This window comes from Centruroides sculpturatus, unplaced genomic scaffold (assembly GCF_000671375.1).
Source record: "Centruroides sculpturatus isolate CEXI.00-Female unplaced genomic scaffold, Cexi_2.0 scaffold325, whole genome shotgun sequence".
In the NCBI taxonomy this organism is placed as follows: Eukaryota; Metazoa; Arthropoda; class Arachnida; order Scorpiones; family Buthidae; genus Centruroides; species Centruroides sculpturatus.
The window spans coordinates 632,595-658,823 of NW_019384556.1; the positions used below are offsets into that span (position 1 = coordinate 632,595).

Below are 26,229 nucleotides of genomic sequence, written 5' to 3' on the forward strand. Positions count from 1 at the left end.
GAGTGGTAGGGGATCATCTTAACCGTTAGCAACGACTAGCTAGTCACACGATGGAACTATTCATGTATCGTCGAGCAAAGTGGCTTCTCTTGAAACTAGCTTTAAAGAGTTATCTCTCAATCTACGAATTTTATATAGTAAAAGAATCAAAAATGGCGGCAACTTATCTTCGTGCGCCGCTCTACAATTAATTACCTTAATTTATACATAAACTTTTAAGTATAATATCATACATTTATATTTATTATTAATTCTAATATAGCGGTATAAATTAAAAAATACAAATATTTGTCGTTCTTCAATTTTTTTTATTTATTATTTCTAAATTTTACCCTTAAACATTTTATAAATTAAATTTTATAAAATATTAAATATCTTAATTATTAAAGTATTATTATTATTCGTTTAATTTCGACGATTATTAATTAATAAAAATTTCAAATGTATGACGTAGAAATTAAAAACTGGCAGCCGATAAGAGGTCTGTCTACAATGGCGAATCCAAAGTATGCCGATTTACCCGGAATTGTACGTATGTTTTAATTAAAATGTATGAATTTATGAATTGGTAATTCTTATTACACAAGTATATAGCTATTGTACATATAAAGGAACTATTTTCCTGCATTAATTTACAAATTTAAACTTGATTTGAATGGAGAGCTTTCTCCCAAGGCAGTATGACTCATTAGTAAAATGCCATACAGAAATTCATATACATCTATAACAAACATAAGGATATTTAAGGGTGGATCAGTAAATAACCATGGTGTACAGGTCATGTTGATGTTTACCGGTTATTAATCCACCCTTATAAGTACAAAATACACAAAATGATGCAGTTGTTGATTAAATAACTCAAATTACAAAGTTGCTTTCATTGGAAATACTAAGATCAAATTATCTTAGTATTTCCAACAGAAGCGGTTTTACAGTACGAATTAATCTGTATTACTGGTGATTTTCCCGTAATAAATTTATTACTCAAATTGATGATGACCTTCCATGCTTTTTCTGCAATGAAACGTTTAACGTCCAAAATGCAGATGTTTTCGGCTCGAGCCAAAGACGGTCCGAAAACCAAAGATTCTCGGTTCTCTCACTGAAAACGTTCGAGTTTTGGATGTTAAATGTTTTAACGCCGGAAGAGTGTGGTTTTTGACTTTCATAATAATTTAAATTTAATTTGATTATTAAATTTATGCCGGTCTTTGAATGTATTCTTGTGTGGATAAAAACAAAGTTTTGAATGTATGGAAGATGTTAGTACGAAGACTTATTTCGAAGCACGGTGTATATAATAATTATTTATGATCGTTGATTCTGGAAAAGTTATATGATATCAAAAGAAAATGAAAATTGCAAGTAGATGCTATTAAATAATTTAAAAATATATCGCTAACAGTGTCTGTTGTCATATATTTTAAATAAAAATATGCTCTTTAACGACATTGAGCTTAGATGAAGAATAAACCGATAAAAATTGTAATTTGAATGGTATACGCTGGACCCAAAGATGAAATTTTGAAATGTAGAAAGTACTTGATTGTAATTAAAAACTTCACAAGTAAATGACTTTAACACCAAAAGATGGTTTGGTTTATTTGTAATTATATATCGAAAGTAAATTTACTAAGTAATTGTCTAATGACATACATTATGAATTAAACTACACATATTTAAACTGTAGTAAAGTGGTTAATTGTTCTCAAAAAGTTGTAGCCAAATATCAGAAAGTTTAGCCAAATTCACGCTTTAATATAACAAAACACCCAATTTAGTTTCTGTTTCACTGCATTTTAGCATATGCAAGCATTGAAATTTTGCTGGACGTGCAGGGAAATAAATTTCTCCATGATGAAAACTGTATATTTATACCATCTTTAAATCAAGATTAGCAAACTGAACTTTTTTCTAACCAATTAGAGCACAAAATTTAAAATCTGTTATATTTAAAAAAACTGTTCAGTTGGCTATTGCAGCCAAACTTTCATTGAAATATGCTACATAACTGTTCTAATAATCTTATTGTTTTAAATATTAAAAGGATTATGAATAGAGATTGAGTCTAGCTATATTCCTTTATGTTTTTTTTTTTTTTTTTACAATCTTGGCCTTGACTTCCATCTCGATTAGCTATCAAAGTGCTGTTTTGTCTTCTAGATTTCTGGATTTTGCATTGGATAAGCAAGAGAGACATCTAAGACTTCATTATTAGATTTTATGGCATATTTTGCTAAGACTGTTAGAGCATCCTAATCATATGTCAGCCATATGTTCTTTGAATCTTACAAAGTGTAGTGTACTGTATAACTAATATATCTGGTACTTGTACTAAAGTTTCTGTCAACTGCTGGAATCTTGTATGCTCGCAGAATAGTATTGATGTTAAGTTGATCTTTGTTGTTTCATATTAATGTATATACAGTGTGATTTCATCATTAGATGACACTGAATCCAACTTTCTGAGACATTGCTTTATATATATTGTCCAGCTCTTTGGTGTAAGTTATGTAAACATCATAAAGCCCAATAATCGTATCAAAGCCAAACGATTACTGGATTAAATCGGGCTACATTCCCACTACTAATAATTATTAAATATTGAATACAGTAATACCCTGAACTTACGCGATAGGTAGGACCGAGCGATAACCGCGTAAGTTGAATTCGCGTAAGTCGGGGTATAATTTCGCAATTTGTGTAAAATCCAAGTCAGACGTATGTAAGCTAATAAATGTTCTCTTTAATCTTATCTCGTCTTTTGATTCGTTCACGGTTGCAAGAAGTCACCACATAGAGTCTCTGAAGTGTCCATAGATATAACAAATACAGAAATAAATAACACAAAATAAATTGTAGCTATGTGTCGATTCCGCGCTACACGTCCGAACATGCAAGTTCAACAATAGTGTGGACGGAATGAGTNTATTGTATCTAGAGGTGGTGTTTACTTGAGAGTGCTGATAAATGATTTACAATTCTATGCTTTTGCAATAACTATTTCTATATTTTCTTGAATGATCATTACATTTTGAGTGGCTGCCTAATGCCTACCTCTATGTCAAATTACTTGATATTTAATAATTATTAGTAGTAGGAATTGTTTGGCTTTGGTGTAAGTTATGACTCTACTGTGTCTTCCTAGTATAGGGTCTACATAGTTTATATGCTGTTTGTAAATAATAATCAATTTTTTCATGATTTGTTTATGGTATCCAAATTTCCTGGCCAGATTCTTGATGTGGACTAAATTCCTACAGTCTCAAACTCTGAACATTTAACTGTTTTAAAAATAGGGAGTATAAGTATATATAAAGCAATCTCTCAGAAAGTTGGATACAATGATATCTATTGACAAAATCCCATCACACAGGCATTAATAAGGAACAACGAAGTCCAACTAAACACAGCAGCATCCCACGACTATACAAGATCCCAGCAGTTAACAGAAACTTTGATTCAATACTAAATACATTGATTATACACTCCATTTGCTAGACATAAGATTCAAAGAATATGTGACTACCATTACTATTAAGACACTATAACACAGCCTGAGCAGCATGTGTCATGCAACTCAATAATGAGGTTATACGAGATGATAAGATCATCATTGAACTGATAAGAGAATATAAATTATCCAAAATTAAGAAAATGATAGAAATATATAATAGGTAGGGTTTCTCTAACAGGATCCTGGAATCTTTGCTGTTTTTTAACCCAGGAAATTCTTCTCATCCCGGGAAGTCCTGCAAATTTCTTAAAAGTTCGCTTTTTTCTTATTTTGTGTTAAGATTGAGGAAATTTTGCAAATAGAAAGTATAATTAACTCATAAACTGTCAGAATACATTTGTATTTATTCATTTTAAACCTACCTATTAGTTTTTTTAAATTTTTGTTTGTTATGGCATGTCACAGGTTGTCAATAATCAATATGTAGCCTATTTGTGGCGGGACTCCAAAAATTTTTTACTTGTCAGAACCTGTAATATCTTGAATAATTGTGCTGATGCTGTCTTCATTTTTAACCATGCCCAATAGCTTCAATGATTGCATTATGCCAGATTGTGCAAATTGGACAAGAATACAAACGAGTATGAAGTTTTTCTTCATAAACCTGATTATTAAAGCCAAAAGAACTGCCAAATTATCAGGCTATAAGCTCGATGTTGCTATTAAAGCAGCCGAGGTAGACAAATCAAGAATACTACACAGCAAAAGAAGTACTGCAACACATCTCGAAAACAAGCTAGAAATCTTCCAGTCTACGGGTGAAAAAACACATAAATGCATTGAAGATGATTTCACCCACATCAACTGAATCGGTAAGGGCATTCTCAGTAGCAGGACTTTTCATTACTAAAATAAGAACCAAAGTGAGTGATCAGAGTATCAACCATCTTTTGCTTTTTAAAATCTTATTATAAAAATTTACAATAATCTTTTGTATTATGTTTCATTTAAAAAATGAAAATTATCTAAGTTAGAAGTTTGATATTAATTCATTTTTTTTTATTTTTTGTAAGCAGTTTTCAACTAACTTTAATAAATTTGTTCTATTTGTGAAAATTTTTACATAATTCAAAGGTAATTTTTAAGATATATTTTACACAGCATTATTAATATTATAATTTTGGAGGTTGCAAAATGTATTAAATTACTTTAAAAAATGAAAAATAATTATATCATTTGATTTCAAGATATTTTTTATATCTTAAAAATAATTAATTATATCCCAGGATCCAGTTCACTTTTTTCCCAAAATCCCAGGATAAGCAAAGGACTGGGATAAGAGAAACCCTAGCAGCATGTGACTTATGGAAGTTGCATCAACATAAGAGACCAATAAACTATTCTCCAATGCATGGATGCTACTTTATAGATGAGGATAATCAAACTTTTAACTTTTTTTATTTTTTATTCATTATCACTTTTATTAATAAATTAATTTATTTTTCATTACATGGTGCTTCATATACTCATTGCTACTTATTTTATTTATTATTATAACTTCAAATTATTTAGTACACTTTACATTTTAAAATTATGTTCTTTACAAGTTGGAACACACTTTAAATTTCCATTCTGTAACTCAACAAAGTTTTAATGTACTTGACAGAGAAGCTGAAGACAGCCTAAATTAGACTGAAAGTACTAGTTTTTATTAAAAATTCTTACTAATAATGTGTTTGGTACTTATTTAAATTCAAATTTGAAAGTTTTTGTTGAAATATGAAATACAATAAAAAGCATGCTTTTGACTTCCAAATATTAAATGGCGGGAATCCAATAATACATTAAAAATCATTTTACTGTTGATAATAGATATGAAATAAAATTACAAAGTTTAATTAAAAACTTTTTTATTTTTGTGTTTATTTTTTGGCAAATTAGACAACAAAAGAAGTTACAAAAAATTATTCTTTCACTGGAACTGGACAATGTATTAATGTAAAAACACACACTGCAGCCTCAGATTTTAGAACTCCTTCTACCCGATGAAGGTCTTAGGAGTGGACTGAAAACATTCGTAGAGCTTTTAAGTTGTGTTGTTGGACTTATTTGAGGCTGTGGTATGTGGTTATGTTAATGAAAGTTATAGCCAAATGTTATAGCAAATGGTTATGTTAATGAAAGTTATAGCCAAATGTAATAATTCATCACTGTGTGGCAAAAAACTACTAGTAGCTTAGTCCCTAATATATAGGAATAAATATCTCAACAGGCAAGGTAATTTAAGTTGAAACATAGATTATATATGTGTATATATCTTTTCCATGCTCTGCACCATTTTTTTATTTTGATTAGGAATAAATTTTATTTTTTACCTTAACATACTTGATGTGACTTCTAGTTTATTCTCTGTGGTCAGCCTCAAATACAATATCAGGAAGTAAGTGAGGCTTTATAAACTGCAATTGTGGGAGGTACTGCATCAATAAAAAAATGCAAAGTTGTTCAAAAGATATGAACTATAATTTTAAGTGTTCTTAACAGTTGCTGCAAAAACAATTGAGCTTGGCCATTATTCTTAATTATTATACATATTCAGTTGTATAACCTGAACTTTGTTTGCTAGTACTGTAATGCCAGAACATAGTGTGATAATTTTTTAAGTCACAACCAATGTATTGGAAAATTTTTTGTTGTTTTGTTTAAGTCCTTATATGACCACATAACTGATGAATGCAGATAGTTAAAAATGTGATGTAAAGCTGTAGTAAAGTGACTGTACACTACAACAAGATGAGATTGCTTGCAGCATTCCTAGCAATAAAATTTGGAAGTTAATGCTCCTGTCTTGAAAATGATGCATGATACAGAAAAAAGTTAATTACAAAATTGTAGAGCATGACCAATTTAGTACAAAAGGACAACCCAAATAAGTGAATAGCATGAAATGCTAGTGTGCTTGTTGAGCACAGACAATTGAGTAAAATATGTATTTCTCACATGTTCTCATTTCTTTCTTTCTTGTGTTTATTTATTCGTGTACTTCCATTTTCCTATGTCTTCATGCTGCATTTGTTACTGTGTGTTGTATACATTGCTTGCACACTTGTATATAAGAACTATACACCCTGTATTCATTAATTATACAGAAATATTAAACATGTTTCTTTATAATTTATACAAAATTATATTAATAATTTTGAATTGTAGTATTATTAATTTGCATTTATATAAGAATAATCAACTCACATGAGTATATACCAGCAATATGTTTAAAGAATGGATGATTTTTAATCGTCATCAAGTTAAGGATTTCTTAGGTTCGAACAACATAAATTTTTTTAACTTAAAGATGATTGAAAACATTCATTTATTGAATAATTACTTTTAAATGTAATTTAATTATTCTTAGATACTTGAAATAACCAGTATATTCATTAAAATTAATATTAATCTGTGTCATTTTTTCTAGGCTCGTGATCAACCGGACATCTACGAGACAACTGATTTGCCTGAAGCTGATCAGAGTACTCCCACTGTGGTAAATAAAAATTTTATGTAGGCATTTAAGGAATTAGACTTATATGATGATGATTAAATAAATTACTAGGATCAAAGTGAAAGTGTTCAGCAATTAAATATTTCAGCTAATGATGCATATGAAAAATTCAAAGATAAAAGAGTTGATGCCAATAGCGTTGGTACGTTTAACAAACTGAAATATCTCTTTTTGTAAAATATTTGTGATTTTAATTAAAATAATTAAATATTTTGAATTTTTTATAGATTTTTCTGACACCATTGGTCAAAAGAAAAGCAGCGGTTATGATATTAGATCAGGAAATTGGGAAATGGTGACTACATTATTTAACATTTTATTTTAATATTTTATTAAGAATTGTTCTGAATATTTTATGTGTAAAATTTAATTTAATTAATAAAACACAAAATACACCTTACTCACTGTTCTAGCACAGAAATATAATTAAAAAAATGTTTTGACTTGATTGAGAAGCCTTCTTCAGGTTCACCATTACAAAATGAATTGAAAAAGAGATTATCTTTTGTAACGATGAACCTGAACAGAGTTTTCCAAGCTTTGTTTTATTAAATTTTTGTATTGAAAAGGTGTATATGGTGTTTTGTGTTTCCTTGACCTGAAGCAGTTCCAGCTAGGATAATTAATGATTGAATTTAATTCATACAGTTCTTTAGAATAAAATTAGAGAATTGTTACAGAAAAGTTAACAGTACAAAGAATACTTCAAGCATTATCTTGTTTTTTGTGATTTTAAATAAAACTCACTATACAATTCTAATATTGTAGTTATTATTTCTCCATATTAATTGTCTATATATTTATGTATTCATTTCTCAGATCTGTTACTTGAAAGTTTATAAATCAGTTGTCCCATAAGTCTGGAACCATAGGAGTTATGTTGAGCTGTGTTTATTTTCTGTGTAAAACATAGAATGAGTAAGGAGAAACAAATTTGCATTATTTTGAGGAGGAGTCCACAGTTGGCGAGAAGTTGCTGATGAGATTAACAGGAAGCATCCAGAGTACTGTGTTTGGTGGAAGTCTGAATGCACTCTGCTAAAATCTTCAGAAAATTCTCACTGACTGTAGGTCCTATCTTCAAATTAACTTGAACTCAGCTCCATGCTTTATCTATAAAACAATAAACAAAGATCAACATCACTCTTCTGGTTCCAGACTTAAAAGACATCTTCTATATAAACTGTTATTAAACTAAACATTTGTACTAGTTCTGTTCATTTTTATAGATTTAGTATGTGTCTCTTTAATCTGAATTAGTAAAATCAATAGACTTTCTCTCAGCTATTAGGTTAGGTACTCCTTTATTGCAAATCACAAATGCATTTCGGGCCTATATGAGCCCCTCTTCAGTGTAAATGCTACACATATAAAGCATAAAAAGTAAAAAATTAATTAATTTACAAATTTTTCATGCAAAGATGATTTTTACAAACACTAAATAAATCCTTTTTAAATACCTCAGAAGACAGAGTAATGCTTTTCTAATTGTATGACACTCACAATGATATTTTATATAATCCAAAAAAGCATGTATGTGTATTGAATGACACTATTACACAGGTACAATTAAAACCTTAAAACAGTAAATATACATTATTACCTTATATATTATTACAATAACAATAATGCGGTATCTTCTTACTTATAACTATACCTGTAAGGTATTTAAAACCATATCGTGTACTTTAAGACGTTATCAGAATACCTGCAATTAAAACGACAAGTATACAAAGAACATAGAACNCTTAATAGAACTCTTTCATATATTTTATGAATTTTGGGAAAAAACTATTTGATGAAAATCTCTAGATATGACACATTTAACTATGTTCAATATTTTTTACAGTGATTAACATTATTTGAAAGTTTCTTTTTTGAAATTACTTGCATTTAATTCTTTCATAGGTGTGATATTTCTAGGAATTTGTATCAAATAAATTTTAAATCTGAAATTATTTCATTTACAATTCTATATACTGTACTATAAAAAAATTAATGTATTTTTATAGAGTTTACTTATAGATATACAAAACATTAATAAAGTTGTAAATTTTAAATTTAAATATTTACATGATGCTTTTTCAAATATATATTATTTACTTAAAAAATTGAATGAAAAAATTATCATTTTTTATAAGAGAACTAATGCTAATTCAATTGATGTTCTGTAGCTTGGCGATAACAGCGAAGAGAAAGAAACTCCACAGCAACGATACTATAGACTGCAACATGAAATGAGAGAATTGGTAGAAGATTTGAATCAAATGAAAGTGTGTAATATTTTTGTTTTTGTATTTATAATGTTGACAGTATATAAATTTAATGCTCTTAAGACTAAGATAAAATTTTAAACATTTATAATTATCTATTTTACATTTAATTTTATTTATTTAATTAATTTAGTTAAATAAATACAAATCCAAAAGAACTAGTTAAATAGAAAAACACTAGAAAAATTTTTCCAATAAACTTCTTAAGTTACAATTTTTTCATTTTGTGAGGCTGGGACATTACCCCCCAACAGGAAACTGGCTGTCAAGTTGAAGCCAATAAATCGGTCACTTATTTCATAAACAGGACCGGTATGGCCAAGGAATGGGGTGCAAGACGATTTAATTGTCACATTCCACACCTAATTGACAGATCCCCGATTGTACATCATGAGAACAGGAGAGGGATTGTCTGCTGGGGAAACTTTGGAAGGTCATCTTACTGAGAGTTCAAAGGGGGACCTGCTGACACACCTGTGGAGGGGCGGCAGCTGGGACAGCTGCATCTTCTCTGGGACAGAAAAATACACATTAGAGTAAAATTTACGGTACCATCATCCGGGGAAACACTATCTGGTTGTTTCCCCTGATATGGTACCAGTGATTTGGGCCACAGTGTTTGGCAACCTTGCAGCCCGAATCACGTCCCTGGCAACAGACCAGGGACCAATAGAGTTACAGGGGACCACCATTCGGATTGACCAAAAAGCGGGATTTTGGGTAAAAACATATAAAAGCCCGAATTCCCAAAGACACAGGGAGGTTGCGAAGCGATGTTCGAGAACGTCGATCCAGGAGACCTGAACTAAGAAAGGATACCAAACTCCGAAAGCTAGGATGGACTTCCCGTGATGGTTCTCCATCCCTCCAACGTCCAAAACAGTGCTGAAGACAAAACCTCTTCAGACCCCTACAACTGGATCAATGGAGATGAACTTTCTCCATGTTGAACTCATAATTTTAGACAATCTCTCTCTCTCTCTCTCTCTCTCTCTCTCTCTCTCTCCTGTGCGGGTCCTACCTCCCTGGATTGTGTAACCCATTGTAAGCATGTCTTTATTGAATTAAATGTGGTAAATTTTGTCACTTTGGTCTCTGTGTGGATCTCTTTGCGTCCAGCAAACCACTACCCCATACGTTAAAAGGCTTTCTCGCGTCATCGTGACGTGTCACGAGACAATTCTCAGGGTCAGGGTTAAAACCTCGTGGTGTTTGAGAAAGGAGATTTTAAATCCCTAGATATCTCAGGGCCAGCATCCTCACCAGTTGAGTTATGTCCTCACAATTTTATTTTACTTTATTTTCATTTCAAAATATGATGAAAACAAATGCTGCCGAAATCAGAAAATGTATAAATTAAAAAGTGAATTTAGTAATTTAAATGTACTGAAAGCTTTACTAGATCTTACTGGTAAATGAGAGAACTAATCAACATAATGGATTATTAAATAATAACAACAATCTGGAATTCCAACTGATTCTTAAGATATTAATAACAATTTTGCAAATATCTGTGAGATTAATTAAATTATTTGAAGTTTTAGTGCATTAAGATATAACTTTTTGGTATATATTTGATTCATTAATTTTTTCTTGAACCGTTGTGTGAGAATTTTCAGTTCTCTGTTTTATAATAAGAGAACTATCAAAAATATAAGAAATATTATATCATCATGAACTGCAATCATTCTGAATGTCATTATTTGGAAAACTGGTTAATTTCATATCAAATTTTTTAAGACAAAGTTTGCTCAAACAGGGACCACCATATTTTAGTTCTGTGTTTCAGTTTTTTTTTAATTGGAAATTTTTGTGTTTTTAAAAAGGACTTTTTAGCGTTTAGGTGGCTAGTAGCCTAAAAAAGAAGGTCGGTCACCAGGATTGTATTGTCTGAAACACAGAACTAAAAAATAGTGGTCTCTGTTTGAGCGAACTTTGTCTTAAAAAATGTAAAAAAGAACCATCGGACGAAAGAATTTCGATTTATATCAAATGTTAAACTTAACTTTATTAATTATTCTAATTTATTAATTTAACTAAATTTAAGAGCTACATCCTTCTTTACCCAATATTTTTAAACATATCAAATTAGCTTAAGACATTATATTTGGTAAAATTTTGTTGTAGATGCTTATAAATGCAACTGTTTGGATAATTTTGAGTTGTTATAAGATCTGGTTTAAGTAAAAAGTATTAACCAACTATAATCTTTTATAGGTTACTATACAAAAGGAAACCAAAGATCAAGAATTGTCTCCAGCAACTCTTGCCAAATTAGTAGAAAATCTTCAACATGAATTAGTTGACATTAATATGGAAAAAATGCTTGGAACAGCTGCAATTGCTAGTTTATCAGATCCTCATAATGCCTTACAAAAGTATATTTTGTTTCTCATTTTTCTCAAATTTTTATATACAATTTTGATTTTTGATGAAATGATAATTTGTCACTTAAAAAAGTTTAAATGTATTTATGAAGCATAGAAAGAAACTATAAAATAACAAAAAACAAATTAACTAACTTCTTTAAAAGAATAACTAATTGTTTTTGTAGGAAATTATTAACTCAGTTAGAAGGATTTAAGCAACAAGCTGTTACTTCCAAACCAAAAGAAAAGCAACCATCCTCATCTGGTGGTGGTGACATTACATATGAGTTACACATTAAGCCCGAGATTGCTAAATTAGATATGACGTCTAAAGTAAGTATTCTGTAATATAAAATCTGTATGTACATAAATTAAATTTACTTAAAAAGATTAATAATTTTGTGAGTGATACAGAAAATGCAAGAGTTTAGATATAACACATAGTAAACAAGACTTTTACAATTTGAGTACTTAAACATTATGCCAAATATTTAATGACAGAAAATAAATGCAACCAAAAATTATTACAGATGTAAGAATTCCCAACAGAATATTCTAGTTTAAAACATTAAGATTACAGTTACTTAAAATATATTGACTTAAATAAATGGATAAATTTAAGAAAAATAATTTTAATATTGTCTTCAGTTTATTGTTGACTGCATTCTTACCTTTCTAATAAGATGAAACACTTCAAGCTTATGAACCTTTCAGAAGTCATTAATTTCTCAATACTAATTAAAATTTATCTCTCAAAAGTATTTGACATCAAATTGTCATTTTGATCGCATTAGTATAATTTTTTTGAAGTAATGTAAAATTTCAGTAACTGCATTTTTGCATATAGGTTTTGCTGTAGATGAATTAAATTGGAATAAAGATTAAATTAGTCTTGAACAAATTTAATAATAATTTTTGTAAAATGATTATTAACACATTGTAAAAATCCAGACTAATGAAAAATAAATGAAAAAATGTGTTAAAATTTTTAAAGTTTATTATTTTTGTTTATAATAATTAGATTAGTGATTTAGAACAGCGTTTGAAGAACTTGGAAAATATAATTGGTAAAGATCAGCAGAAATTGGTAAATGAGACTTTTTTAAGTTACTTATATAATTTTTTGTTTATAAAGATATATATATATATATATTCAATGTAACAATTTATTATTACAGTCTCCTTTGGCTCTGCAAACAAATGATAAAAGTATTGTTGTGAGTATGGTTTTTTTCTCTTACTTATTTTGACAATAGTGCTTGAAAAATTAACAAAACAAGTTTTAAAATATTAGAATGCCATACAAATTTTATCTGCAAGAACTAGCCTACTGGATCCTACTCATTTAGATCAGGTAGAAGGTCGACTAGTTGCACTTCAGCAGAGACTACTTCTGATATCCGAAAAGAAAACACAAGTCGAAGACATAGAGAAACAAAATAAGATTTCAGAACTATATGATCTTCTTAAAAAAACAGAAATGTTGAACGTAAATGTGCCTGTAATAATGGATCGTCTTCTAGCTCTGAAAGAACTTCACGAACAAGGTTAGTGTGGTTTAATTTTATAAAAAAATCACCCCAGTTGTCACTACCCATTTTCTGACAAAATGGATTGACTAACATACCAATGTTGTATTTGATTAAAATATGAAATGCATTTTAACTGGATGCTATTGTGCTTATATGTGTACCAACATACAAAGATGAGCCACAGCAGATGAATTAGGAAATGTACACCATTTGTTTCAACCTAATATGGTCTAATAAATTTGCCTTTATAAAAATCTCCATTTGATCCTAATTCTAAGAAATAATAATAATAGCAATTTTTAGAAAAGGAAATAATATTTTTAAAAGAAAATTCATAAGATTTGCATTTTTAAGGTTATTACACCTGCTCAAATTTTAAGGTTTGCTTGTTTTCTTCTGTTTTATATTTGTAGCAACAATCAGTTTTTTGTTCTGATTCCATCCTGCAATCAAAACAATTAGTCAAACTAAATTAAATATTTTCTACTTGTTTATATGACTGCATTTCTTCTGATTTTTTTCAATATGAAATCCATTAGTGGCCAAGTGGATAAAACCACCAAATGTGGATAGTTTATCCTGAATTCATGCGCAATTGTGTGGATTTTTCCATATTCTCTTGATATGTAAAACCTAAGTAGGAGATACCTTCCCCATAGCATGTTCTCCTGGGAGATGTCCTCTTCCTTACCAGATCATCTATGTATTGCTATTGATCCAATCCTTTCAATTTAGAATAGTTTTAGTATGTCATTGATGTTTAATTGAAAAGGTTGAATAAAACACAAACAATTACATATACTCATGCGTACAGGCAAGCATATATTTTTAATGGAAAAAGAATATACTTTCTTTATGGAATGGGCTAAATATCCATTTATGTTGAAGTAAAGTACTGTCTAGCTCAGTGTTTCTCAACGGGGCGATATCGCCCCCATGTGGGCGTTTTTCCATGTTGAGGGGGCGATTAGTAACAATTTATATTTTGGGGGCAAAAAATAATTTTCTGGCAATATAGTAAAACATTATATTAGGAATAATTAGATATTTTATTTGTTACATCATACAATAATTAAACAAATAACATTATACTAGTCACTATTCTATTCAATTCAGTATGAATTTGGCATTAGTCTTTGCCTTCGGCATCGGAATTTTGTAGTGAAGGGGGCAGTACTACGTAATGGTTTTATTGAAGGGGGCAACGATTCGTTAGAGGTTGAGAAACACTGGTCTAGCTTGATAATGTGCATTATTAAATAGACTACAGATATCTCAATTATGTATTATAGTAGCACTTCTTGTTCTTTATATTTAGTCCCTGGCTTTCCCTTCTTTACTTCATAAAATCCTATCTGAATTAAATAAGGTTTGGTAAATTTTTTAAGTTTATTAAAATTAACTCACCAGAATCTAATTACTTAATCAAAAGATTTGGCTCTGGCTGTGTTTGAATTAGATGCTCATTTATATTAGAAAATCATATGTAGTTTAAAACTAAAATTGAATTAAGGAAGTTCCTAATCAGATATTTTTCATTTTAAGCTTTGCAGTTTAGCAAGGCTCTGACTCAGTTGGATACTGTACAACAACAGATAACAAGTTCTTTGAAGAAGGACGAGAAACTTCTGCATACGGTAAGACCATAAAATAAATTCAAAATATTTGACCGATAAATATATATCTTGGCTAATCTTTAATACTTCTTAAGGTTCAGGATGTGTTTACAAAAAACACAGAGATGTTTAAAAACAACATGGCCAGTCTGGATGCAAGAATAGCTGCACTGAAGAAATAATTTCTTTATTTTTTTTAATAATTAAACAGAAGTCTTTCATAATATATCTATATTTAGCATTTATAAATGCTTCATGATTATAAAAATGCAATTTTGAAAACTTTTTTCTCGACATGTAACTACTTTAGGTAACTTATTTAAATGTAAACTTTAAATTTGTTGGAAGAATTGATTTATTGATATAATTTATTTTATATTTTCTAAAATAAAATTTGGCTAATAATAATGCAAACATGTTACTGATATTGTCTTAGTGAAACCATAAAGATCACATTGCAATTTCTTTTTATTGCTACATCAAAAATTTTTGATGATGTCACTTGCCATCAAAAGATCCAAGTTGTATCTTTGCTGCTTCAACTACCTTACACTTATAAGTACACTAGGTTATTAGTGTACTTATTCCTACCCATCAGTTTAATATTATTATTCATGGCAGTGATTTAAGAAAAATCTTTTGAAAGATACAAGATTTTCTTTGTAATAATACCTTTTTAATGCTGAGATCCTCTGAACAAGTCAAATTGCTTAGGTCTATAGATTATGGTACCAAAGATTGAGTTAGGATTCAGAATCTTTTGTGTGAATCAAGTGTGAAGGCAGTACATGCACTTGTGTTTTGGTGGCAGATCAAGTGGAATTTTCATTTTGAATAAATACTTTCTTTTGCTGTAAAGTGTTTTCTCAGTATCATGTCCACAAATTAGACAGCTCACCACCATTAATTCTTGGTAATAGATGGTGCTGTAAGGTTATAGGGTCTTGTACCTATGGACATGAAAATTTTAACGACTATAAAATATGGAAATACTTCTTTAATCTCGATTGTTCAAAGGTATTTCATAAACACTTTATATGTCTTTCATATAGTAAAATGATTTATGCAATACCTTTTGCCATTTAATAAAATAATGGATAAAATAAAAAAATTGTCACTTGTCCGTAGGTACAAAAGTTGCCTGTACCTAGGGACAGCCCTAAGGACATAGAGAACAGATACACATAGAAATGAAACAAAGCAATTATTAATAAAAATGTTTATTAATAACTTTTGGGTCACATTTTGAGTAACAGTCTTCATATGCAGTGCAATTTTTATGACATCATAACTTACAAACTTTACATTGTATCCAGTCTTCCAATAGTTTTCCACTAAAAACCAGATTTGCTGCAGCCACGCCCGATTCTTCTTTGGGATTGGGTCTTTTTATATTTGTTTTACTTCACGGTATCTGAAAACAATATTTATGCATGATGATCAAAGTAAATGTGAAAGACATGTACCTAAGGACAGTCCGTAGGTACAAATTCTGACTTAATGTTGAAAAGGTTGAGAGTCATAAAAAAACGGATCTATAAAAATCTTTCAAATATTGTAAGTACAAAGTAATATTTCATTAAAACATCAAATATTGATCACTCACCTTGCAAAAAATCAAATGAAACAGATGATTAAATCAGATTTTAAAAACTACTTTTGCAGAAAAAATATAATGAGTGTTGCACTCTTGACGAACAAATCAAAATGGCTGACTTTTTCAAGTTTATGTTAGTTATCAAATTCATCAAGAAATGTCGCTACAAGTAACGGTTTTACTACAACAAATTAAAATAATATTGAGGTGTCGATAGGTACAAGACTCTCTCCTATATAATTCTTTCTTAACTTCTCTAGGATAAAATTGCATGTAAATTGTCCTCACCCTTTTTTTAAAGAATTTTTGTGCCCATTTCTATTAATAAATGGAGTGCAGGAGGTTTCTCCCTTATAGTGTATGCATGTCCATAAATTGGGAAAAATGGCCAATTTTTCCCCTTGGTGCCTTAGTAAATTCTCTAACTTCTTGGACAGAGAATTTACAAAGCCACCTCACACCGACAACCCCATCACTCACCAAAGCTAAACAAGCTTCGAGCATCATATGGTGGGATTGCCAAGGTATCGTTTATGCCACGGCAAAACAGCCAATGGTAATGGCTATTGTGATGCGCTCGATAAACCAGCTGCAAGGATTGCCAAAATCCATCCATCATTAGTTTGCTGAATGTCAGTTTTGTTGCATCAAGACAATAATCTGACATTTGCAATAGCTGGACTGGGGGACTCAATCACCCATAAATTTTTACCTCTGAAAAATCATGCCTGAACTGGAAGATGGAAAAAAAGAAAACAGGCTAGTATTATCTTTGAATAAAATCTCTTTCAGCAATTAGGATTCAAGTGATTGCACAATATGTGTACTGACAATTTTAAATACCCTCTCTTAATCTGGACAAAATTACAAGACATAGCAAACATGTACATTTATTATTGGCTTTTATTTGCTATACACATCAAGTAGTTTTTATTATTATTTACAAACAAAATATGCAAATAAGGCTAACTTTCCATTTCTTCCTCCAAATCCGAAGGAAAGTCCACATTGTCATCGACCGCTTCATTTTCTTCATTCTCATCTTCCTCTCCATCGCTTCCCGGACCCATTTCGGTTAAACATGACTCCACCTGGCTAATCTGTTCAGGGTCATGTGGAACTCCAATTTCTTTGAGCTGCAAACGACCATCAATTAGTTTTAGTCATAATGTATCAATTACTTGAGACAAAGCAACTAAGAATTACCTTTAGGGCTTTCTTAAAATAATAACGAGCATTTTCCCAGTAAGCTTCCCCTCTGCTATAATTCAACAGACCCAGCAGATACCACGTTTCCAGGACAGAATCATTCTCCTCTATTAAGCCATCCAAAATTTCGGATGCCTCCTATAATAGTTTTATTTCTGAACTAATGCAATAGTAAGCCAAATGAATTGTAAAACATGCATTCTACACTTACATCATACATCTCTAGTTCAATTAATATTTTGCACGTGTTTATCCTAAAATCATAATTCACTAAAAAGGGCTGTAAAAATTAAAGAAATTTAAGCACCAATTCTGTATTCTCCACTAAACTACAAGTACATGCCACTTACTTCATCGTCAGAATTCTCAGTTTGTCCTTCTCTTGCTGCTCGGTATCGAGGCAACCAAAATGATAAGCTTTTCGTTACGGCTTCCTTGGACTCCTTAGTATTAATTATGTTAATTAGTAATTAATGCGAAATATTCTAGGCATCAATTAATACTACACCTCTTTCTTCTGCAGTATTAACAAGAAACTCGCCAGACATTGGTGACCTTCGGGAAACTCAGGGCCACATTCCAAACTTTTGTTTATGTGAAATCTACACTGTTCTTCCGCGTTATCATCATCACTACAAAATACAAAATTAGTAAAGAAAAGGTGGAAGAAATCATCTGCTTTTATTAAGCATTTACCAGAGGTCTGTCATGTAAATTTCAGCTATTGAACAATATGCTTCTGTAAGATCCTTCCTTAAACTTTCGTGGTTTTTAACCTGAATATGAAAGAAATTGTTAAAAATTATTACATATATTTAGTATCAAGCAATAACCTCCAATATTGTTTAACTACTTAAGGTAAAGCTTGGACACCAATCCTTTAGGGACAGAGGGGACAATTGTAGAAATATTTTTATACAAGTGTCCCCTCTCCCAACCTGTAGTACAGTGTAAAGAATTATATTAATATTAGTATAAGAAACAAGTACCTTACAGATGTNCATCGTCAAACTTTTAGGCTTACGGGAAAGCGGCGCCGAACGTCACACGTACACGTTTACACGTTTAAAACGTGCGCCTCAACCTCTCTATTGTTTAACTACTTAAGGTAAAGCTTGGACACCAATCCTTTAGGGACAGAGGGGACAATCGTAGAAATATTTTTGTACAAGTGTCCCCTCTCCCAACCTGTAGTACAGTGTAAAGAATTATATTAATATTAGTATAAGAAACAAGTACCTTACAGATGTTGAGTTTTCATTGGATATAAAAAAACTAATTTTTCATACTCGGTCATTGGCCTGACCACTTTCCCAATATACAACGTGATTCTAAATGAATGTATTAATTAAACAATTGTTCCAAAGAAACTGTTTATTGCAGGAAAATATGAGAGCCATCAATGGATGGGAAAGCTCCACACACAAATATGCAGGAAAAATTTTGATGTATTCTAATCATAGCAAAGGAGAAGAATGCACTAATTCAAGAGAAAGTGCATGCTGTGATGGAGTTAGCAAAAACAAATTCCATTACAATGGTACAACAGCATTTCTGCATGCATTTTGATAGAGATCCACCAAATTGGAACAACATATAATATTGGGACCATCAGTTTGAAAAGACTAGTTCCGTAATTAGAGAGGTTGCGGCGCAAGTTCAAATGTTACTTGTACACGGCAAGCAGAAGAACACGGTTTACATTTAACTCCAAGAAAAAATCATTACGGCACACGTTCACAACATCGTGTGACTCAGTGAATGTCGCGCATTAACTCACAGGAAATTTGTTGAAAAAATGGTGGATACATTTAATATCGAGGGTATCAGTGAAGGTAAATAAACAAATTAAACAATTTTAAAGTATTTATAGGATGTTTAATAACACTAAATAATTATTTTTAATTAGCGTGGTGTCTCCTACTGTATGATCAGACGATAGGACTACCTCATACTTTTGTCGAGGAAAGTAGTGGCTTATGTAAATTCGAAAGCAGCTTGGAAAATTAATTTTTAGATAATTTACAAATGTATTATGCTGTTGATGGTAGAAGATGCCGTGGAAGAACAAACCTACCTTAAGATAAGCTATTATGAAGGCAAATACATGTAAATTCTACATCACTTGCTAAAAAATTGAATTAAATAATTTCTGGATTAAAATTGTCTGTTTCTTTACAATATTATTCATAACTGCTTAAATCATTATTTTAATAAAATAGGTCATAATTTTAACCCCAAACACAAAAAAATGAAGTTTAAGCTGATCGTCTACTCGCCATGCTAGACGTAGCGACTGCTATTATCGACCTCCTAGAATTGCTAGATGGCAGCGCTCGATGGTCCGCTGTTCACATTTTGGGCTGAATACGAGTCGCAACCTCTCTATTAAAATGAAAAGCACAATTTGACGTGTATGGTATACAAATGTTTTTTGATTCTGTTAGGTCCTTGCACACCGAGCCTGTCTCAGACGACCAGGTGGAAATTTTTTGTAAATGACTGCAATTTGTATGGTTTTCTAAACAGTCAATATGATTTTGTCATTTGGTGCAAGGCTGGTACATCATCAATTCTGTGTGGACATGAGGAGAACGAAGATTATGTAGTTTTCTCTGCTGAAGCAACATTCCATTTAAGCAGGAAAGTCAATCTCCATAATGTGTGAATATGAGATATGGAGGACCCTTGTGATTTTTACCATTGAGCACATTCAGAATTTGCCGAATGCACCGTAACTGGGATAACTGATCTCGACATGCTGCGGTATTTCTTAACACTGCAATTAGGAGGGCTCATGGTGACCACCAGTTCCAATGAGATGACGTGCCCATCACAGCCACAAAGAAGTTTCATGTTTCTCAAATAAACATCTGTCTCAGTGCCAGATTTGCCACGCTACTGCCAATCTTACTCCCTATGATTTTTTTTATGGGGGTATGTGAAGGATGCAGTTAGATTTTGTGGCAGGTGTGCCACCCCTCAAAATCTGCCAGAGTAACGATTGTGTATTGTCACTGCCATCCAATCTACAGATATGAACATGCTGGCCTGTGCAGTGCAAGAACTACACTATTGAGTAGACATGTGACACACAGTTTCCACATAGAGTGCATGTGTTTTCCTATCCATCGTGGCTCATATTTTTTCTATAAGTAGTTTCTTTGGCATAGATTTGTGTGTGTGTATATTAATAATTATGTATATTGAAATAATTATGCAATGTTACACGGGTTAAATCACACAGAGAGAGAGAGAATATGTTTACCTCTGTTGATTGGCCTTCATCACATAACAGTCTTTCTAGAATTTGAATTCCCCTTTTATAATAATGTAAGGACTCTTCTCCTTCAGAAATTTGTGCTAGCGTAAAATACGAGCCGTACCCACCATCCGGACGCAGTTCAATGATTTTCAGTAAGAGCTGATTTACAGGTTAAAGACCAAAAGCTTTTTAATAAAAAAGAATGTATGTCATCACCAATACAAAGGATACGTTGTGTGCTTGGTCAAAATCTCTGGTTTCGATGAATAGTCCCGCCAATGAATCCAGTGCCTCAAGGTTGTTCGGTTCGCAGCACAGTATCTTCTTCAGGCATCTTGCAGCCTCTTCATACTCAAACCTGTCAATGTGAAGCTGTGCCTGCAGAAGTAAAGATTTTCTGGTATAAAAAGAATTATAATGGGCATCTTCTTGTTAAAATTTCCAAGAAATAACTCTGCATTTAAACAAAAGAGCATGCATTACAAAATTTTATCAAAAAAAAAAAATCTCTAATTTTGATTTTGGATAATGGTAAACTTTTCAAATTAACCTATTTTCTTCATAAATATGGAAATTACTATTGTTAATAAAATTTAGGATTTTAGAAGCTAGGAGACTAAGATAATTATATTAAAGTTATAGAAAATTCTAAGTTTGAAATTGAAAAAGAAAATAACCAAGACCCTAGGCAAAAGGTTGTCAATCAACCTTTTGCCTAAGGTCTCAGTTATTTGCAATTTCTACTTGTCTACTTAAAAACAATCACAGTAAACTTCAAAGATGTGACATCTTATATTTAATAAATTGTAAACTCATTTCACTTAAAAATAAGAGGAAATCCTTAGCTTTATCCCAATTAAACTCCATAGACTCGACAAATACTATTTTTGTGTTTCTATACATCAAAATAGTTAAGAGATCGCATTATGCCAACTCAAAATTTAAGATTCCAAGACTATCGCATGCTTTCTTTTGTGTTTTCGAGGAGAGAGATCATATTGCCAAAGACAAAGATCAGTATAGAACTATGCCCAATTGCTTGACATAAAATTCTAAATTTTAATGGCATTTTGCACCTAAAGTAACAATCTTGCTCTTGGAACAAAAATTTATCCATCAAATCTTAGTTTAATCTAAAATACTTTATATGCTTGTGTGTCTCCAGCCTTAAGGTCAGAACATCACATTACTACAGATATAAATGAACCAAAGAGAAGACCAGTAAAATAAAAAAAAATAATTTTTTTTTGTTTCCACAAATTAATATCTTCTATATTTGATCTCAATGTCTTTTGTCAAATTTTACAAAAAGTAATATATAATATAAGATTGAAATTAAAATGGCAATGGTAATAAATTTTAAAAAATTTAATTAAAATCAACATACCTGTTTCAGTAGCTTCTCCGTAGACTGCACCTTATCGGGTTTATTACACTTTTTCGACTTCTCTAAAAAAAAAAATTATTTATATATTTATCTTTTTTTTTAATTAAAGAATTAATAAAGAAAATCTAGAGCATAAAAATTAAACTGTTTGATATATCATCGCTGGGAGGCAAAGATCTATTGCCAAATCTGTATGCATCATGTTGTCGGCACAGACAAAATATCATAGTCCATTGCAGGACCTTACATCCATAGTGTTACTTTTGAATGGTTGTATACTCCCGAGCTTTGGTTATGCAGGACAAATGTCGTATGTGCAATTTAGCAGTATTATTTAAAATACTTTTATATGAGGGAAACACTCATAATATATTGGTTTGAGTAAGTTTGGAAGACCCCCCCCCTTGCTCACAAAAAAAAAAAAGAAAAAAATCGAGCTAGTACCGCAAGTATTCTGAGAGATGAGCACTTTTCTTTCTCCCATAAATTCGACTCAACTCATGCATGCTTACAACTGTTTGACTCCCTAGCAACGATACATAAAAGCAAAAGTTTATATTAAAATCAAATTGTTTTACATAGAAATTCTAAAAACTTAAAAACACCAATTTTTTACTAGTAGTAAAACCACCAAATTCAGATAATTAGTGCACTAATCTTGGGAAACATGACAGAAGATTTGTGTTATTTTGCAAAGTATGTGTACAAAATAAGATAAATAAAATTATATCTAAAGCTTTGAGGTGCCTTTCAAAAAAAGTTCATACATTGCATTTCCATTAACTGTGAAGGAATATAAAAATTTTATGATATAGCCATGTTTCCAGGTGTTATAGGTGCTATAGACTGTACTCATATTCCAATTTCATCTCATGGAACAAATGCAGAATTATTTAGAAATAAGAAAGGTTATTTTTTAATCAATACCCAAGTATGTTAAATTCTATATTGTTCTTTATCAGTGTGTTTATGTGAATAAATTGTGTGTTTTTAGATTTACTAAATATAAATATTACATCTATCATACAATTAATTTCTTTAGGTAGTCAGTGATGATAGTTTACTAATTAGTACATAATCCTACAATATTTAATAATTAAAACTATAAACACAGTAGAAAGACTATTTTGAATATGAAAGGGAAGACTTCTTTGTTTAAGGTTGAGTCTGAACCAAACTAGAAGCATCTATTATTGTTCTCCACAATATAGCTATATTATGCAAGGATGATTCATTATTTTAGATACGGTTATTCACCCTTGACAATGTAATGGAGATGATGCTTGGGATTTGACTGTTCACGGAGGAATAGATGTTAGAAGTAAAGTAAAATAATACAAGCGTTTGGTGAATGAAGAATATGTAGTTAATTTCTTATTGAAATTTGTGTGTAATTATGGACTTTGATATGCATAATTCATAAATAAACCATCATAAAATTCAAATAAAATTTGTTTATATATATATATAATAATGAATTGTGTTTGATAATTAAAACTTAATACAAATAATGTTTATTATTAAAGACAATACTGCCTATAACAAGCAATTATTTATTATGACATGGTCACAATGCCAGACTGCAATTTTTAATATTTTTAATTAATTTAATTTAATGTATATGCTCTCCATCTCAAATTAGTATTGTCCTGCCCCTAAACTACAAAGAAAACAAGCACCGCGTTTCAGTACGTATCCAACCCACCAACCCAAAGACAAACGTGTTTTCACGAAGCAGTTTTCTTTGACTGCATACAGGTGGCGCTCAACTCAGTTCCACTAGCTCTTATAGATCTATATCAAATAGTTTATTATGACAATAGTGGAAACTTCTGCTGAAAACTGGTGACAAGCTTCAGCCCACCATCTAGTGGTTTGAGGAGATAACTACGCTCAGTGCCGGTCCGAGGCAAGTTTTAGGATGGAGCGAGATCTCATTATGGCGCCCTTGGTTGCCCCTAATTTATACCGTTTAATTTTCTTTACCACTGAGGCGCCCTCTAGGTCTTAGCGCCTGGAGCGGCTGCTCCGTTCGCCCTATGGTACAGCCGGCTCTGACTACGCTTCACTCCATTTGTACCGCGTGTATAAGGAGACGTTTTTGGGTATTAATATAGATATAGTAATATATATATAACAATATATTAATATTAATATAGTTTTGAACATTTTTATATCTCATAATAATTAGAATGGCCAGAAGAGGGGTTATTTGCACTATGTATGGCTGCTTTAACTATAAGATACAAAGTGATCGCAAGTCGTTTTACAGATTCCCTAAAAACAAACAAGTGTAAGTAAATTCATAAGCAATTAGATTGTTTTCATTTATATCAACATTCCTCATTTAAAATATTGTTATCATTCAACGTATGTGTTTATATTGATTTTCAGATGCACTCAGTGGGTTGTTAAAAGCAGAAGGTCCGACTTAGACAATATTTTAAAAACAAAAGGGCCAGAATATTTAAATAGAAACTGATGACAATTGCAGAATGCTGTATCCAAATGGGTGTGGGAAAAAATTATCTTCAGAAATGTCAGCAATATTTCAAAACAATTTTAATATAACACCACCAAACGATCGCCTAATTTATCGGGCTATAATATGGCTATTTTAAATGATTTTTGGTGTTTGCGATCGTTTGGTGTTGTTATTATCTACTCGTGCTGTGAATTGATGTTTATAATTTTAATATATTTTTGTTACAGAGACCATATGGAATTAAAACTAAGTTAATTAATTATTTCTTAAAGAATACAAATATTAAAGGTGTTTGTGACAATTGTATTAAATTATTGGCAGATAAATATTTCAAAGTCCTTATTAAAGCATATGTGACAAAAAATAATGATTCATCTGAAAGTTTTCCGAGAACAAAAAATGCTAAATTAAAAAGGATTGCACATATGTAATAACTATATTATCCATGACCTGTTTGATCAAACTGTGCACATAATACATTTTGGTGTTCAATGTGTTCTAATTTAATAAAATGAAATTAAAACCTCAGATTTTAATTTAAAAAATCTGACTCATTGCATTTGATTTGTTTTGTTGCTATTATTCCTTCCTTTGGATCACTATCCATCAACGTTTCCTACTAAATAAAATTATAATTCATGTTTTAAGATCATAAAATAGAGACAAAACGATGATAAAATATTTATTTCGTTGAATTTTTGCAAGTTTTGTTAGACTTTACATACTGTCTGCGGTGTTAGTGTTCTCTTCAAACCGTTAGATGTCGCTAGTTCCCGCTGTCTCCACTACGGTGCATGCTAATTCACGAGAGTTTCCACTATTGTCATATAAGCTATTTGCCTATGTACACAAGGTAGCTAAAAGTCGACCAAAAAAAAAACAAAGCTAAAACCGATCAGTTAACGTTTACACCAAAGTACTTGTCTGAACTAATTCAAACTAATCCTGGAAGGTTCACTCACTCTTTTTCTTTTTCTTAACAGTTACTTTGTAGTTTGTCATTTCTTTTTCTCCCTCTTCCTCCTCTATTTTTTCTGTGGTCGAAGCAGCAACTTCCATTTCGTTACAAACTTGTCTCTTAAACACGTGTAACGTTACCAGCGCCCTCCGGAAATTGATAAATATGACGTATTCGCTACAACATTATTAAAAAATTCGCCTACTAATAGCCAAAATTATTTTATTATTAAAATACCGATCGACGATTTTAAACTATCGAGTTCAACTTAGAGTTAATATTAGGGAAGAAATGATATCTTAAATATTTTAAGATATTATATGGCTGATTTAATTGCTTACTACTTGATGGATGAACTTGTGTTATTTTGTATCTTCCGAGTACCGCGATAAACGTAACAATGGGAGGTTGATATAACCAAACACATTTTATGCTTTTCGTTTTAGTGTTCGTTATATTGTAGTATTTGATTTATATAACTACAAAGGCAGTTATATAACGTTAAAGGTAGTTATATAGTTA

At 30.9% G+C, this 26,229-nt stretch overlaps 2 protein-coding genes across 2 annotated transcripts; one reads left to right on the forward strand and one right to left on the reverse strand.

The window, feature by feature from the left end:
• The first annotated feature begins 445 nt into the window (after window positions 1–445).
• On the forward strand, window positions 446–15,131 carry LOC111623879 (dynactin subunit 2-A-like). Its single transcript, XM_023366605.1, has 12 exons — window positions 446–528; window positions 6,930–6,998; window positions 7,068–7,158; window positions 7,244–7,311; window positions 9,191–9,289; window positions 11,507–11,667; window positions 11,844–11,991; window positions 12,680–12,745; window positions 12,837–12,875; window positions 12,953–13,205; window positions 14,736–14,827; window positions 14,902–15,131. Exons 1-12 carry the CDS (start codon window positions 493–495, stop codon window positions 14,986–14,988), a joined length of 1,209 nt encoding a protein of 402 aa, XP_023222373.1. The 5' UTR covers window positions 446–492; the 3' UTR covers window positions 14,989–15,131.
• Window positions 15,132–15,357: 226 nt separating this feature from the next.
• LOC111623880 (probable assembly chaperone of rpl4) lies at window positions 15,358–25,869 on the reverse strand. The gene is made up of 10 exons (XM_023366606.1): window positions 25,712–25,869; window positions 22,265–22,326; window positions 21,109–21,255; window positions 20,881–21,036; window positions 18,309–18,388; window positions 18,121–18,244; window positions 17,963–18,055; window positions 17,824–17,892; window positions 17,610–17,750; window positions 15,358–17,539 (listed from the first exon to the last, which is right to left on the reverse strand). Exons 1-10 carry the CDS (start codon window positions 25,806–25,808, stop codon window positions 17,369–17,371), a joined length of 1,140 nt encoding a protein of 379 aa, XP_023222374.1. The 5' UTR covers window positions 25,809–25,869; the 3' UTR covers window positions 15,358–17,368.
• Window positions 25,870–26,229: the final 360 nt, after the last annotated feature.